We start from the raw sequence: 17,149 nt of genomic DNA on the forward strand, positions 1-17,149 counted from the left end.
TGAGAGGCACCATGGCACAAACACTTGCCTCCCCAGGGCTGTTTTCTGACGATGAGGCTGCAGTGTCCCCTGTGCTGGAGTCCACAGCAGCAGGGTTCGGCGCTGACGTGCGCAAGGACCTGCTGTCGGAGTTCTCTGCCATCTCCCCAAACCTGGAGGGCTCTCAGGTGAGGTTGGAGCTCTTCTGTCACAAGCAGGGCAGCGTTTTCACTCATGGCTGCTGTTCTCTGTACAAAGGTGATGTGATGCAGAAACAACAGAACTCTTCAGAAGAGGCAGGAACAAAATTCTGTATTGAGGGGAGCAGTTCCTGGGAAAGCAGTGGACAGCAAGTGTCTCTTGGGGTGATACTTTGTTTTGGGTTCAGGCTTTTGGCTTGTTGGTCTAATCCATTAGATAAACAATCAAAAAAAAAAAAAAACCCACACACACAAAACACACACACAAAAAAAAAAAAAAAAAAAGGCAAGCTGGTGTGCTTGGAAATGCCTAAGAAAGCTTCTGGCATTGCTGGTGACTTGAGGAGCAGAGAAGTTCCTCAGCACTAGCAGCATAGGCAACATGTGTTTTCCATACTGTGGTTCCTGTTCAGTGTTCTGATGGGGGGTTGTGTGCTTCCTTTCTGGCTGCCATATTTATTTAACTTGTGCTGATTCTTGCAGGCTGTAGCTGAAGACAATAATGGAAAATTAAAGGTCTACCTCAGAGTTCGACCTCTGAAATCTACAGAAGTGGAAAAGGGGGAAGACCAGGTGAGACACTGAATGAAGCCGAATCTGAGCTGGCTGTGTGCCTGCTGGGAGATGCTGTCATCCTTTGCTGTCTCTCCTCCAGTAAGCCATTGCAATGATGGATTTCTTTTGTGTTCTTTAGGGCTGTGTCTGTATTGAGAACTCAGAAACCCTCATTCTAAAAGCTCCAAAGAATTCCTTCACCATGCGGAGCACGGAGCGAGGAGTGGGACAAGCAGTGCACAGATTCTCCTTCACCCGGGTGGGTAGCTGGGACAAACAACCCATCTGGAAGTGATTTCAGCTTAAACCAGCCTTGCAGCTTGAAAAGCAGTCTTATTCATATCCACTGACCCCAAGGCACTGCATGAACTTTGCAGTCTTGTACAAACCTTTTTACTTCATGTTTTAGTTGCTGTTTTATTATTTTTTTTTTCTAAGCTGTTTCTGACAACTCTTTTTTAACAGCAAATGGCAAACTCCTGTTCATGAGGCTCTAAACAGATTAGGGGCTGCACTGACTGGAATTGTTGATGAATGAAATGTTATTGGATTACACAAATGAGCATCTTATTTGTGTAGGGGACTCAGCTGGAATTGCTGGTGGGTCTCTTGCTCATGGCTAGTGCAGGGAACAAAGGATCATGTAATACTATGAGCAACCATCAGCAAAGGATAGGAAAGGTCTACATGAAGCCATTTTTCCTGTGTCTTGTTTGCAGATTTTTGGACCAGAGGTGGGGCAGAAATCATTCTTTGATGAGACAATGAAGCAGGTGGTAAAGGATGTGCTGAATGGGCAGAACTGTCTGGTTTACACCTATGGCATCACCAATTCAGGGAAGACTCACACGATTCAGGGTAAGGACAGCACCAGGTGTTGTGGGGCCTGTTGCAGGAGTCGTTTTCTGTCTTCTGCCTCTGAATCCTGACCTTTGCTGCTGTTCTGGCTGCAGGCACCACCCAAGATGGGGGGATTCTGCCTCGCTCCTTGGCAACCATCTTCAACAGTGTGAAGGACAGGCTGTACCAGGCCATGGACCTGAAGCCTGCCCTTTCCAACGAGGTGACCTGGCTGGACAGCAGGCAGGTGCGGCAGGAGGAGACCAAGAAGCAGATGATGCTGCAGGGGTGTCTCTGGGAGGTAAGCACTGGGCCTCTGGGGGTTCAATAGCAAGAGGTAAGGGGTAATGTCATACTACCTGCGTGCTCCTGTTTGTTGTTTCCTTCAAGGAGGAGCTGCTAACGCCACTGAAGAGGAGTCACAGTGCTGAATCTCAGCTCCAGGCCACCACCAGTGGCAGTTTTGACAGTGGAGTTGCTGGTCTGTCTTCATCCAGCCAACTCACCAACCATTCAGACCTCAGCCAGACAGAAGGTATTCCTGGACGCCTGTTGTGTACAATGGGCTTCTTTTTGCTGGAGGGTGGGAGAAGAAAAGGATGATGGCTGTTTGGATGCTGTCTTGTGGTTAAGGGAGAAAGGTGCTGTAGCATCACAGATTTTCCCATTGAAAGATATCACGTCAGAAGAACTCTGTGCATATATTTTGCCAGTATCAGAAGAATTCACCACTCCATAATAACCAAGCCTTGTGAAATGAGAAATTACTCAGCACTCACTCACTTCATTCAAGGAATGTGGTTATTGAGCAGCTGATTGCTGTGAGATGGAGATTGCTGGGAAGCAGGATGCCAAAGGGACAGGCTGCCCTGAGCACTTGTGCTCTATCAAACCCAGGAACTACCAGCTACTTAGGTATTCAGAAGCATAGAGTAATTGAAATAACCAGGACTAAAACTTCAGTTATGCTGGAAAGAGTTCATGTTTGAAATATCTTGTATTACTGGAGTCAAAATAGAGTATATAAAAGTCCTTACACTTGATGCTGTTAAAGGAAACTTTAGGCTGTCTCACTGGGGATGGGCATTAGGATAGATACAAAGGAGGGAGAGGAGGTAAATAGAAGGATTTTTTTCTGGGGTGGTTTTCTTGCTGAAGAAAGTATCTCACTCTAGAGCTAAACCATTCTAGTTGGACTCATGAAAAGCTGCAGTCACGATTTTTTTTTTTTCTTTTTTTCCCCAGAACTGGGCCCTTGCTGGGGTGACTTGGATCGCATTTCACTCACCAGCACAGGAGATGTGCAGTTCTCCATCTGGGTCTCCTTCTTTGAGATCTACAACGAGTTAATCTACGACTTGTTAGAACCAGCTGTACCCGGGCAGAACCGCAAGCGGCAAACTCTGCGGCTCTGCGAGGACCAGACTGGCAACCCTTATGTGAAAGGTAAAGTCACCTGCAAGAGAGCTTCAGTGGCCTGCTAGGAAGGCTTTAGGATTGAGTGGGTGGCAGGCTTTAGCATTTATGTGCTGGAGAGCCCCACAGAGAACTCTGATATCAGGATTACAGATTGTCGAATTTGTTGATGTCAAGGATGTGAAGTGCTGAGGTTGGGGCTGAGATAAGTTTTCTGCCAGTCTCTCAACTGCTGTGCCCAATGCATGCTTGCTTTCCAGATCTGAACTGGATCAATGTCCAGGATGCTGATGAGGCCTGGAAGCTCCTGAAACTGGGTCGGAAAAATCAGAGTTTTGCGAGCACCCACATGAACCAGAACTCCAGCCGCAGGTCTGAAGTGGGGAGGGATTGTTTAGGCAGAAATACAATTCTGACAGGCTTTTAAAGTTTGCCCCTTTCTGTTTTTAACATTTACATGTTTCTTTACAGTCACAGTGTGTTCTCTATTCGGATTCTGCACTTGCAAAGAGGTGGCAGTGAAGTTGCTCCAAAAATCAGCGAGTAAGTTTGATGTTTTTTAGGATTTGGGTGTAATCTCAACTTTCCTGTCTCTTTGCTTGAGGGCCTGGGATATGGGAAGTATCTTGATGGTGTTGTTGAAAGCACTTGGAAGGAATAAATGCTCCTAGTGTTAAGTCTTGGAGCTGACAGGAGTTTGAGGAGTACTGCAAGGTGTAACTTGAGGTAGTTCTCAGGGTGAAGATCAATGTGAGCATCCTTACCCTTGCAGCAGGGCTGATTTGAGTGCTGCTGGTGCCTGTTCCTGGGATGCATTTATTCAGAAAGTGGCTGTTCTGAGGACTGGCAAAAAATCTTTGGAGTTGGCACTTCAAAGCTCATTTTGCTGCTAGTTTGTGTAACGCTTAAGGCAGGCCCTTCCATCCATCAACAGCCCAGGCACCCCAAAGGAATGGTCTGAGCCCTTATGGGGAAGCTGGGAAGGTGACTGTGGGGTGTCTGAACTGTAAACCTGCTATGGCAGGACAAAGACTGTAAGTGATGTGACCATCCCTGTGTTTCCCTCAGGTTGTCCCTGTGTGACCTGGCGGGCTCTGAGCGCTGCAAGGACCAGAAAAGCGGGGACCGAATGAAAGAAGCCAACAACATCAACACCTCCCTGCACACTCTGGGCCGCTGCATCGCTGCCCTCCGCCAGAACCAGCAGGCCAGGTGAGCATCCACACCTCCAGAGGGAGGGTGTGGGGATTTTTGTTTTGCTTTCCCAGCTCACTGCTGTCTCTCCCACAGGACGAAGCAGGCGGTGGTTCCGTTCCGGGACAGCAAACTGACCCGCGTGTTCCAGGGTTTCTTCACCGGGCGCGGGCGCTCCTGCATGATCGTCAACATCAACCAGTGTGCATCCACCTATGATGAGACTCTGTACGTGGCCAAGTTCTCAGCCATTGCCAGCCAGGTGAGTAACAACACCAGGACTGTGGCATGGCAGTCTAGCTTGGGTTTCTCCTGCTTCTGTGGGACTTGGCCCCCATCCCACCACAAGGAGAGGGAGCATGCTTGTACACCTTCCCTATGCTTCTCCAGTGGTTATTACCTCCAGAGTATTTCCAGATTCTGCTAAACTGAAAGGGCTGACACATTGCAGAGAAGGGCTGTGTTTAAAGACTACATAACTTTCAGGCTTTGTAGACTGATAATGGTGGCTTTTTTCCCCCTTCAGCTTGTTCAGGCACCTCCCTCAAAACTGGGACTTCCATCCTTACAATCCATCATCAAAGAACACAACAGACGAACCAGCCAGGGTCCAGAGGCAGAGCCAGAAGAAAACGTGGAATCAGAAGAAGACACTGAGGATGAGGCAGATGTCTCCACGTATGAGAAGAAGGTGGGTTGTGGTTTGTTTTAAAGCCCTTAGGTAGATACAAGGTTAAGAACATAACTGTTAGCTTTGATCTGGGGAGCTGGGATTGGAGCTCAGCACTATGCCAAGAGAGATGACACATAACCTCAGAAGGATATAGGACCCAGGAAATATGGAATCCATTCTGCAGTTGGTCTAAATCTGACACACATGCTGAATTTGGAAGCACTTTGTCATCTGTGTGACAGTAACAGTGCAGGTGCAGACCTATAATTCCTTCTCTGCAAGGGAAATCTAGAAAACATACAGAACAGGAGGCTAAATGGGAAAAAAACCAATCAAACTTCCTAGACAGTCAAAGCAGGCATCTGGGATAGCTGCAAGATCAAGATGAAGTCATATCCCTCCAGAGACTCAATCTGTCAAGGTAGCAAACCCGGGCAACTTTTCTTTCCAAATGACTAAACCCTTAAATGTAGATCACTGCATGCTGCAGATGTGTCTCAACTCTGTTGAGCAGCATGGGCAGTGGGGATGTGTCCCTCTTGCAGGACTTGCTGCGTGTGGTCGAAGCTGCGCGGGAGCTGCTGGTGCAGGAGCGGCAGAAGAAGCTGCAGCTCGAGGTGCGCCTGCGCGAGGAGATCTGCAACGAGATGCTGGAGCACATGCAACAGAAGGAGCAGTGGTGGAGGTACAGCCTGGGCTGGTCTCCCCTCCCTCTGCTCAGGATGAGCTGCAGCACCAAGAACTGGCAGCTCCTGACATGGAGTTGGTTTTTCTCTTTCTAGCCAACACGTGGACGCTCAGAGAGAGCAGCTGGAGGAACTGTATGAGGGTAAAATGACCATCCTGAAGGAGTTACTGACTGACCACTACCAAGAGAAGATGCAGGTTTGTTCAGGGCAATGTAATGACATCAGGAAAGTGGCAGTGGGTTGGGAGGGGACTTCTGAGTACTTGAATCCAGGAAGATCTTTATGCAAAGATCTGAGGTATTTTTGGTGATATTATTTCATCTTGATCCACAATTTTTGCCTCTTGTCTCCTACTTTATGTAGCCCACTAGGTTTCCTAATTTTGAACACTCAATCTGGAAGTTAATGTACAGCCATCCTGACTTGTCTGTTTGTTCAACATGATTCTCTCTCCCCATACTCTTTTCACTAGTGGCTTGATTTGGGATCTTCAGATTCACACAAATTGTGCAAATTTCTCTTCTTGCTCTTTGTTGTGATGATGGGTATGGACCTGTCCGTATTTTCATGCCTATGGCATTTGAGTGACCTCTGGGACTTGTTGCTCTGAAGATGCCAACTCCCAGAACAATCCCTCTTCTTTACAACCTGTAAAAAAGGGGTTTAGGTTTCCAGGAAGTGGGTTTGCTTTACTCATTTAAAAGAACCTTAAAGGCTGGGTTCAATGTGTGAGGTGTGGGATTGAGAAATTCTCCAGAAATAAAGACATAGAAAGTTACAGACAAGTTGTGCCACAAAAATCTTGTTGACTATCTGAACAAACTTCCTTTCTCAGGAGCGTGACGATGAGATTTTGGAGCTCAAAGCTGCTCTGCAGGAGACCAAACAAAAACTGGAGAGCTTGGATGCCAAGCAAAAGGACACAGAGCAAAGTGTACGTCGATCCAAGCGAGTGGCCACCTCGTCTGCTCTGCAGCAGGAGCTGGCAGACACCAAAGCCAGGCTAGAGCAGTGTCAAAAGGAGTTGAATTCCACAAACGCAGGTACTGCAGCAACGCTGCATCGGTTCTGAACCGTGCTGGGAGATCCTTGTGCAGGGTTAGAGACACCTTCTTCAGGGTACATTGGATCCAGACACCCTGAAAACATTATTCGAGTTGTAGGTGACAGGAATGATGTGCTGGATGAACAGCTTCACTTCATTTTCACAGGAAAATGGACTTCAGGGCAGGATAATCTTTCCATTCAAGTTCTTAAGTCCCTTTGTCTAAGTGAATGGGGGAAGCCTGGAATGTTTGTGCCTTTCTGCACAAACTCAAAAGGTCTTTCCAGTTTGCCTGTGGCAGCTTGTCTCAAGGGAAGTCCTGAGCTTCAGGAATACTGGAAGCTGACCAGTGTCCTGTTGCTCACTACGTTTTGTCTGTTCCTAGAGTTGCGCAAGTACCAGAAATTAGTGGAGCCACCTCCCTCTGCCAGACCCATTACTATGGATGTGGACAGGAAGCTGGAGGATGGACAGAAGGTAACTCCAGTTCTGTGTTACAGAAAATAACATTTGCAGGGCAGAGTGATGTCCAGTTTAAACAGTGTTTGGGGCTGCTGTTTCCAAGTTTTTAAGCAAATGAAATGGGTTTGTTGAACTTGCAGAAACTGTTGAAGGTTGTGGTATCTGTGACCACTCAGATGGGATCCTCCCTCAGTGCTGCACTTCTGAATTATCTTGGAGTGGCTTTGTTTGCAGAGCAATGCCAAACCCAGTCGTTGCATTAAACCTTTCTCTTCTAGAATGTCAGATTGCTGCGTTCAGAGCTACAAAAAATTGGGGAATCTCTCCAGTCTGCTGAGCGGGCGTGCTGCCACAGCACAGGGGCAGGGAAGCTGCGAGAAGCCCTGGGCACGTGTGATGACATCCTGGCAAGACAGGTGATGTATCTGCTTTGGTGTGGGTTGCATGGGGGAGAGGGGTTTAGTCTGCGTGCTTTGCCATAATCAGAACAACAAAAGCTCTTGCTGCTGCAAATAAAAATGATTTATTTGCTAGTATGTGCTGTATATTTTGTGAAGGGGGTTTTACTGCTGCTTTTTTCAATGGCTGAGTCAGTTGTGTATTTACCTCTCCACAGGAGACCCAAATTGTTCTTGTTCAGTTAACTGGCAGCCTGCACTTAAAATAGGAGAATTCAGAGCTCTAATTTCCTTATCCACTCCATCAGAGTTGCTATGGCAGCATATTTGCAGCAGGATAGTCAGCTTTGTCCCTTACTGTTCCTATGTGTTACTGAAACTGCCACACTGTTGACAGTAGAAGCTTTTATGCATGGTCTTAGAAGAGTTTGGCAAAAGGCAGTTTATCCTCCTCAGTTGACAGTAACCAGGGAGTTAAGACAAGTTGTCTTAAGCTTACCTCATGGGAGCCTACAAGAAAGCTGGAGAGGAACTTCTTGTAAGAGAGAGAATGACAAGACATGGGGGAATAGCTTCACACTGAGGTTTAGATTAGATATGGAAAAAAATTCTTTGCTGTGAGGGTGCTGAAGCACTGAAAACACGTTTCCTAGAGAAGTTGTGGCTGCTCCACTCCTGGAAGTGTTTAAGACCAGTTTGGATGGGGCTTGGAGCGACTTAGTCAAACCAGAGAACAAGAGGATCTTAAAGGTCTGTTCCAACTAGGAATGGGCTTTCCTTTTTATGGTTTGACATTTTTTATATAAATCTCTCTTGCCCTGCCTTCCTCAGGACCAGACCCTGGCAGAGCTGCAGAACAACATGATGCTGGTGAAGCTGGACCTGCGCAAGAAGGCGGCCTGCATTGCTGAGCAGTACCACACGGTGCAGAAGCTGCAGGCCCCGCCGACCTCCGCCCTCAAGAAACGCTTCTGCGCCAACAGGGAGAACCTGCAGCCCAATCAGCCTCCTGGCAAAAAGCCCTTCCTGCACAACATCCTGACACGTTCAGCCACCCGGCCTGTGGCTGCCAGAGGGTGGCAGCTTCGTTCGGTTGCTCTGTGACTGTTCAAAAGGTGGTCCCTGCCCCGCTATTGCTGGAACAGGTGGCAAATCCAATATGATCGCATCTGGTTTTCATTGTGCGCTTGTTTATTGTTATTGTAGCTGCTTGAGAACTTATGTAAACATCTCTGCATATGTATGTTTAAACTTTCAATCAATACCAAAGTGGACAAATTGACCTCATGTACTTTAAACACTACACTGAGGCAAGTCGTTAACTGTAAAACAATGCAGATGATCAAACTTGTTTAACAAAAGGACAAGATAAAGGTGTGTTCTTGTCTATGTTGGCACACAATTCAAAAAATAAGTTCACAAGTTTCTCCTTGAAAGATACTTTGCCTTCCTTGAATTATAATCCTTTATTGAAGTATACACGTTCTAGGCCAGGGCTGTTGTCTTTGATCCTGGCTTGCAAATCTGGCTCCAAGCGTGACACGGCCATCGAACTGAGCAAGAGAAACAGTAAAGGGGTTACATCAAACAAGCACCAGAAAGGAAAATGAGATGGACAATGCATCTGGTTAAACTTCCTACATTGTCAAGAGAGTTCAGATCTTTTTAAACATCTCATCAAGGAAGCAGACTCACAGACCAGGGCACTTGAATCCCTGCTCCAATGGCAGTGGGATAGTCTGTGGAGTCAGGAAATGACTGTTGTTACTACCAAGAGGATAAGGATCCACTTCATTGCTTAGGGTGTTGCTGGCAATAGAAACTTACCTTCCTAAAAGAGTTTTTATTCAATATAATGTATTTGCCTATTTTATTTACTAAGTGATTTTATTCAGTTGAATAAAAGGCTTGTTTTTATGAGAGCTGGTTCACAGCAAAGTGAACTAAGCTGCCAGGTCATCTGAACAGCTGCAATTTTCTGAGCACAGTTCAAGGTCTAATCTTCCTCTGAACTGGAGAGCCCTGGGCTGGTTTGTTAAGTCATCTCCAGGTAGCCTAGTGACACTTGTTTACCACAGTTCTCTGTCCTAGGCCAAGCAGGGAGACAGATGGTGTCAGGCAGCTTTGTTGTGCTCAAACAACGCTGAGAATTGGCTATTGTTTTCTGGAAGTCAAAAGCTGCCTCAGTTGTTCAGCATTTTAATCAACTCAGCTCAAGCTTGGATTGTTTAAAGTACATCTGGCAGCTTGTTGAGTTTAGACAACCACTATTAAAATGAGAGGGACAGCTGAATTTAAGGTCCTGTCCATACTACCACATTGAGCTAAGTTTTTTGTTAAGTAACTCATTCAGATTTCATAATGATTTCAGCTATAATAAATATTCTTTCTAAGACAGTTTTCAGTACTATTTCTGTATTGATGAAAAAGTCTGGAAAAATATTAATCAATTAAAAAATGGGCACAGATAGTCCAGTGCTGTTCTGTACAACTAGAAGACTTTCCAGTGGAAAATTAAATGGGCTCTGACTGTATTTAGTGCATTCATAACCTTACTGGACATGAATATATTGTATAGAACTCATCTTGAGCTGCTGGGGTTTGTAAACAACTATTATATATTATATGATGAATAACATAGTTATTACTTTTCTGTATATTCTCTTGTTTATCACCTTTGTTATATGAGAATTAAAACTGTGCTTGAGCAGGCAATGACCTTGAGTTTGTGTCTGTGTGCAGCACCATGACTGGCTCTAGAATAACATTAAAATGAGAAGAATTCACAGCAGTACCCACCTTTTCTGAGGAAACAGTGCACAACACAGGGGAGTTGCAAACACGAGACTAGAGGAAACAAAAACAGGTTTACAATATTTAGGGTGCTAAAACAGAACTCAAAAATCTTATACATGATTTAGGTAAAAAGCTTTCTTGTTTTCTGTACACAGTGAGGTGAAGTTCCATGAAGTGCAATGTAATTTTTATTTCTCACTGCATTGTACCTTATGAAATAATTTACTTACAAATAACAGTTTCAATACTACACTCCCAAATTCATCTAAAATTACCATTTGATGTCCTCACTGTGCTTTACCTTCATGTGCAGGACAACAGAAAATGCCAGAACACAGCAAATAAAATCCTATTAACCAAATGTTTCAAGAACTCATCAACCTCCAGGATGAGATTAGAGGTAGCAGCCAAAGCATCTTTTCTAATCAAACTGCCACATTCCTTTTTTTTGCCACTCCCTTTCTCCCTCCCTCTTTTCTTGGCAGCTTCTTCCCTGCTAACGGCTTTTTTGTTTTTAACATGATATTTTACCAGTTACAGAGATGGAAATAACTGCTGTGCCCTTGTAACTCCCTCAACCTTTTTTTCCTTTAAAAAAAGCAAATACTGCTGCATTCTCAAAACCCCTACAAGTATCTCTTAAGATAGCAGACCCAACCCAAAGAAACCACTTACCACATTCCAACTAATCCGACCTGAATGGGAGCGCTCATCCAAGGAAATTTCTGTTGAAAATAAAACCACACACAGTGAGTTTGGAATCTTTTCTTCCTGCTTCTCACCTTCCTGGAATTCTTGTTTTACAAGAGACAGGTTGGACTAAAAGACTCTAAGATGTGAAGGCAAAAGCCTGACCAGTGTGGCTTCATGCTGAGCTCCAGTTTGAGCGAAATCCCTTTGGAAAGCAGCAAGAAAATTCCCTGGGGAATCAATGTACACAGCGATCCTGAGTAAAATTCCCTTAGAAACTCCAATGGGTACATGGCTCTTTGACTCAGGACCAGCTCCTGGGCCTTTGTTTTCATTTTCACAAGCCCAGAGTAGTAACAGAGCTGAAATTTGGAGTGGTGCTGCCACACCTCTGCAGGGCACAGGGAATTTTGCCCAAGCATTCCAAGGAAGAGCTGAGTCTGGTTACTGCTCCCTCCATTTGGTGGCATCCAAAGGTTTTAACCTGCAGCTAGAGCCACCAGCCATAAATAAGGGAGATGTAAATCTGCCTCTCTTAGCCCTTTCTCCTGTCATATGATTTCCCCTGATGTGCAGGAACTTGTCTCTGTAGCAACACTCCAGTTCTGCAAGAGTTCACCTTTTATTGAAGGAAAGAAGGGTTGAAGGATTGGAAAAACAAAGCTGAGAAAGCAACACATAACCCACATGCCTCATTAATTCTGTAACTTTTGCAGAACTTGAATATATGCCAAGAATATTTTTTGCAAGCTTTTAAAATTATTTAGGAATCCACTCTCTGTCATTGGTAGAATTTTAGTTGAAATTCATTAGTAATGAAGTAGACCCAGAGCTGTCCAGTGGACACTGCTGCCTCTTCCTCCACTAAGAGGAGGACAGACAGCTGCCATGAGGATACAAAGGGAATTTTAAAACAAAACAGCTCGTGAGGTAAAAATCACTTGATACAGGGGATGATATTTTCAATGAAGATGATCTTGTTTCTGCAAGAAGAATTTCTCAAGATACAGAAGTTAGAGGGGAAAATAGTGAACAAGCTGGGCACTGTTTGAGAGTAGAAATGGACAAAGGAAATGTAGAAAGCTCAGGAGGTCCAAGCTCAGGGCTGAGGGAGGTCACAGCAGTGTCTGAGGCAGGAAAAAATGAGCCTGTGTGGAGTAAAATTTCTCCAGAGCCTGAGGGAGAAGAAGCAATGTACAAGACTGCTTCTCTTTTCTCAAATTTTTTTTTTCCCTGGAGTCAATCTGTAATCCAGAAATGAGTGCAGGAGGGACTGTGCAATTCAGCAATAACCTGCAACAAGAGATAACAAATGGGGAAAGACAACAGCAAGAAGGGTGAAGGCAGCAGAGGTTTGCTGTTCTGGCATTCTCTAAACACTTCCACCTGACCTTCAGCTGAGATAAATTCACCCCAAATTTTCATTTTATACCCTGGGAGAGTCCATGCCAAGAGGTGGTGAACACAAGCCAAATCCTGCACTGGCTCTGAGAAGGGAGGGGGATCCAAGGTATGTAACAGAAAAGCCCCAAATACAATTTTACAACTGAAAAGGCTGTTGGAAGGTGCCCTGAGAGGAATAAATGGTTCCATGCCTTTGTCAGAGCTAGTAATTGATCTGAGAGAGAGAAAGGTGTCTAATACAGACTCCATAAAGAAAATGGAGTTTATGTGCTGGAACATTTTGCTTACTTAATGTGAATTACAGCCCTTATTTTTCAAGAATGTTACCAGGCTGCAGTAATCCAGAAAGATGGCGAGGAAAAAGTAACACTGGGAGGTCAGAATGAAGAATTGGAGCTGCCCAGGGAACAACATAAAACAATAAAACAAAATTGAAATGCAAGCTGCACACCCCACAAAGAGAGAAAATAGAGAAACTACGAGAGAAAGCAGAAGAATTCACTGTTAGAGAACTATCATTTAACTCCAGAAGAAGACAGTTCCCAGTGAATTAGGATTTAATTTATGTCTTTATGACATTTCAGTGGTTAGTGCAAACAGAGAAAATGGAGAAATGATAATTAAGCAAACAAAAGCCATAAGGAGAATCAGCTTTTCTCTAACTCCCTCCTTCCTTCGTTGGATCTAAAAATCTGTCAGCTTTCCCAGGCCAGCTATGTCTGCTTTCAAGAAAATAAATAAATGAAACGACAGTAAAATTAGGAATGCATTGAGGACTTCAGGGCATAAGACATTCAAGAACAATGCTAGAAGGAAAAGGCTCTCTGTTCTGGTTTTGTAACCATTTTGAATACAGACTTTAGTTGCAGATTAAAAGATCCCAAGGAGCTTGTTTCAAAGATATATGTGAGGAAACTTCTAGAATCAACTTGGATGTTAATGCAGTATGCAGAATAAAAGAGAAACTGTAGCTAAAACTTTGTAAGAGTAGTATCATAAACCAAGACTTCATTGTTGACTGGAATTTTCATAAGTTTCTATGGAAAAAACCCAATTTATTTCTTTAGGAGAAAAGTTACCTGTAGGTAAAATCTAAAAACCCTGTGTCTCAGGGGAAAGCTCTTTATGGATCCTTCTGCTGCAGCAGGTAAAATAACTTGGTTCTGCACAGAGCTGGTCAGGAGTATGGCCACAGGGATAATGAAAATAAACATTATGCAGCGTAATCAATTACTGCTATGCTGCATAATTACATAAACAGGCCCCAAAGCTGCTGCTGAAAGCTATGGCAAAAGCACTTCTACAGATAAAAATACTTTTTCAAGGCAACTTTTTTTTGAAGCAGTAAATACGTGCTTGTGTTCTAAGAACATTCTTGAGGCATCTTCTAGCAATAACTTCTGGGAATGTTCTTAATTCACACCAATGTCTTGGTGCAAAACACTGTGGGAATGTGGGGGATGAGTTGGGCTACATGACCTACATCTTATCCCAAATATCACAGCACGACAGGCTGGTCTCATTTCCTTCTCTCTGTCTTACTGCAGGCCAGCTTTCTAATTTCTTTTATCATTTCACAACCATTTGCCTATTTTTTGGCCTTGTGTGTTGCTTAACAGGCTGGGGCAAGCAGTCAGGAATTATTTCCAAGAGTGGTAGTGAAGCAGAGGCCAAGGGGATGGAGTTAGTAAAGCAGTGTGTGGATGGTGCTGGAGTGCTGGGATGGGATGGTGCTTCTCAAACTCCACGAGGACATGCAGAAGCTGCTTGTTAAAAATGCAGCTCGTTCCTTCATGGGTTTAATACTAATCTCTACCAGGTGTTACCACTGGCTACCTGCAGAGCAGTGCTTCACCTGGATTCAGTCTCTGAGGCTGAAGGAGAGGACAGGTGAGCACAGTCAGGATGGTATCAGAGACCACTGAGTAGTCATAGCAGAAATCGCTCATTTTGGCTGATCTGAAAAATTCACAACACCCTTATGTTGATTACACCACACAAAAACAACAGGTATTTTGTGTCTCCAGACCCTGAGGATTGCTGCAACTTCTTCACAAATGTTATGTATTGGTCAGCTGCAGCAATGGCTTTGTGACTTTTCTCATATGTCAAATGCATACAGAATTATTTTTTATATATATTTTTAAAAGGGTTAATTTCCCAGGCAATACAATCTCAGAAACATCACAGTATCACAAGTTGTGGTGTGTTTGGCTGTCCTGCAGGCTCACTTCTTCCAGGAGATAAAAGCAGCACACGCTGATTTCTACCCTGAAACTCAAAAGCCACATTTCCTGTTTTTACACTGTGAGCAAAAGTGTTTTCTTTTAACAAATGGGAGAGAAGCAAAGCACTCCAGGGAAAAATAAGTTTTAAGACTGGAAGACAATCACAATGGTTTGGGTTGGAAGGGACTTTAAAAGGTCATCCAGTTCCACCCCCTTCACTATCCCAGGTTGTTCCAAGCCCTTTCCAACCTGGCCTTGGACACTTCTAGGGATGGAGCAGCCACGAGTACCCCAGGCAATCTGATCCTGCCTTATAAATACAGAAACACTTTCAAATGGGGTGTCTAACTGGGTAATCTCACTCTGCACAAGAGACACAAAGGGCAGGACCAGTCAGAGATAAAATTTAAACACTTCAGTAAGCTTTATCTTAGACAAACAAAACCATTTAAAACAAAATCTTTCCCTGCTTATCCCCACACAAACTTTTCCAAGGCAAGGCCTGGGGACTCAGATCCTTTTTTCCTGTTTTTTTCCTAAGAGGAAGGAGACAGATTTTCTTAGGCTGCTTGGGTGGGTCTCACAGGCAGAGGCTTTGCCTGGAGCTACCAAATAATTAAATCAGTAATATCAGCAGTGAGGATGAAACTCCCTTTACTGGTAAAGAATTAAAGGGTTCCTCACCTGAATATTTTCCCCTCATTTTAGACAACCCTGTAACTAATTCCATTATTGTTCTTTAACCCCTCATGCACACACATTGCAGAATGTTGATGTAGGTAATAGATTTACCAACACCAGGGGGTTGACTTCACACTTCACACATTGGCATAAAAAGAATATAGGAAATAAATAATCTTTGATAAAGAATGCCCATTCTATGCCTACCTTGCACTTTACGTCCAGCAAATTTTAAAGAATCATTTCCAAGAGAGATTTTTACCATTATTTTTGTTTCCAAACTCAAGACTGCTACTACAGCAGGTAAGCAAAGCCTCCTTATTGCTATCTTGAGAAAACCAGCATTATTAGAATGTTCTTTTTTTGCCCCAATAAATTGTATTCCAAGACTCAATATAAGGAAGGTTTCTTTCACAGGAGGAAATGTTCAAGAACAACCATAAAAGAATGTTCCTATTTTCTCAAAGTTACCTTGCACTGTGCAAAAAGAACCAAGTTATCTCTAAGAAAGCAGAAGGAAAGTGACAGCTGTAAAGCAAGTTCTACAGGGATGTCCTCCCACAGTGTTTGGGAGGCAAATATGAAGATTCAGGAAGTATTTAAAATTCATTAAAATATTAACTTAGGATATGAAATACATAGAGATAGATTATCTAAGACTAACCTTTAAAAAGGCTTTCTTTTCCAGGGTATTCATTATGAAGGGAGGAATTGCTGCAAATAAGATAAAAAAAGACATTAACATTGGAGAGAAAGGCACTTTGTTTTCATTTTCTGTTTAGCTGAACTAATACCACAAGACAACTTTCACAGCCTTTTGTCATGCACTGAGTTTTCACTTCACATTGCCAGTTGGATTGGTACTTACAAAGGTGAATTCTCCCAATAAGCAAAACCTGCAATTTCAAATGTAACTAAACCTGAGGTCAATTATTTGACACTTACAGACAACCTAAACCAACTCCAAGAAAGGAATCTCCCCCCAATTCCTTTGCTATCTGTATCTTTTCTGCACAAACATCCCAGGAGCTTTCCTGCTGCCGCTCAGTGTAACACACTGAGGATGTTTCCACATTTCCCTGAGGAAGCTCTTCACAGAAAGGCAAACACTGCCTGGGGAACTGTAAGGTAATTTGGACCCTGTGGAAAATCACTTGGGTAGAACTGAATCTCCTTCTCACAGCAGGAACTGATAATCAGGACTGCACAGGACTTATCCTCACCCATGCCAGGAGAAGCCATCAGAATCCTGGATATCACCACCTGGGTGATTGCCTGCTGAGCTGCTTTGCATGAATCACCCAGTCTGTTTCCATCCTCATCCGTGACAGGAATCCCAAACTTGAGTTCCCTGTCGAATAAGGGGTGAAAAAAATAAAGCAGTGATGGATGCGAACTTATTTTTTCACCATTTTTTCTCACCTTATCTTTGTCCCTTAAAATTGTCAGCTGTAAGAATTCTCTGTTTTGTTTTGTTTTATTTTATTTTCTAAGTGAGTCTGTTTGTGACATTCCTCAGCACAAAAAAAAAAAAAATTCAAAAGGCAGAGAAAGATCAAGGAAAAACATGTTGAGAAGGTATCAACTGAATATTTGTAACAGCAATCTGCTGTTTGAGTCTGGTCACAGCATTCCAAGAGGGAGGAAAGGAGATGTGCTTTTTCTGTGTTCCACAGATGGAAGAGGACCCTTTACACATTAGTTCAGAAAAGTGGAATTTTCTGGACTGCTCTGGAAGTGGAGTCTGTCCTATCTGACAGCTCATGGAACACAGGAAGATTATCTTCACTGAGATGAGGCAGAAGGCTCTGTGAAAATTCCCTCTGGCATTCCAGTCTGAGCTGTCATTTCAACCACAAAGAACAGACTTAAAAGTATAAAAGGAGGCACAAGCAAAAC

At 43.8% G+C, this 17,149-nt stretch overlaps 2 protein-coding genes across 4 annotated transcripts in view; one reads left to right on the forward strand and one right to left on the reverse strand.

The window, feature by feature from the left end:
* Window positions 1–9,371, forward strand: KIF20A (kinesin family member 20A). The gene is made up of 18 exons (XM_066329330.1): window positions 1–167; window positions 663–752; window positions 874–993; window positions 1,454–1,592; window positions 1,688–1,875; window positions 1,965–2,109; window positions 2,820–3,020; window positions 3,251–3,362; window positions 3,462–3,533; window positions 4,059–4,202; window positions 4,281–4,446; window positions 4,711–4,875; window positions 5,403–5,542; window positions 5,640–5,742; window positions 6,382–6,589; window positions 6,977–7,068; window positions 7,332–7,469; window positions 8,283–9,371. The coding sequence occupies exons 1-18, from the start codon at window positions 12–14 to the stop codon at window positions 8,553–8,555; spliced, it is 2,652 nt and encodes an 883-aa protein (XP_066185427.1). The 5' UTR covers window positions 1–11; the 3' UTR covers window positions 8,556–9,371.
* The window catches only part of SFXN1 (sideroflexin 1), a 22,325-nt gene continuing 14,050 nt past the window's right edge, over window positions 8,875–17,149 (reverse strand). For 2 of the 3 annotated variants that reach the window (XM_066329354.1, XM_066329355.1), the window contains 5 exons: window positions 16,474–16,601; window positions 15,915–15,964; window positions 10,923–10,972; window positions 10,251–10,298; window positions 8,875–9,004 (listed from right to left, as the gene is read on the reverse strand). In XM_066329354.1, coding sequence (XP_066185451.1) covers window positions 8,908–9,004; window positions 10,251–10,298; window positions 10,923–10,972; window positions 15,915–15,964; window positions 16,474–16,601 — 373 coding nt within the window. In that variant the 3' untranslated portion in view covers window positions 8,875–8,907. Of the gene's footprint in view, window positions 9,005–10,250; window positions 10,299–10,922; window positions 10,973–14,133; window positions 14,301–15,914; window positions 15,965–16,473; window positions 16,602–17,149 lie in introns of those variants that run through there. The other variant, XM_066329356.1, reaches the window with a different exon arrangement.

Source organism: Sylvia atricapilla, chromosome 14 (assembly GCF_009819655.1).
Source record: "Sylvia atricapilla isolate bSylAtr1 chromosome 14, bSylAtr1.pri, whole genome shotgun sequence".
Classification (NCBI taxonomy): domain Eukaryota; kingdom Metazoa; phylum Chordata; class Aves; order Passeriformes; family Sylviidae; genus Sylvia; species Sylvia atricapilla.

Excerpts from the sequence above, each read along its gene's own strand:
- KIF20A (XM_066329330.1), top strand. The coding sequence starts at position 12 with ATGGCACAAACACTTGCCTCCCCAGGGCTGTTTTCTGACGATGAGGCT. Across the intron at positions 4,203-4,280 it reads CGCCAGAACCAGCAGGCCAG|GACGAAGCAGGCGGTGGTTC; the intron begins GTGAGCATCCAC and ends TCTCTCCCACAG. Across the intron at positions 5,743-6,381 it reads ACTACCAAGAGAAGATGCAG|GAGCGTGACGATGAGATTTT; the intron begins GTTTGTTCAGGG and ends TTCCTTTCTCAG.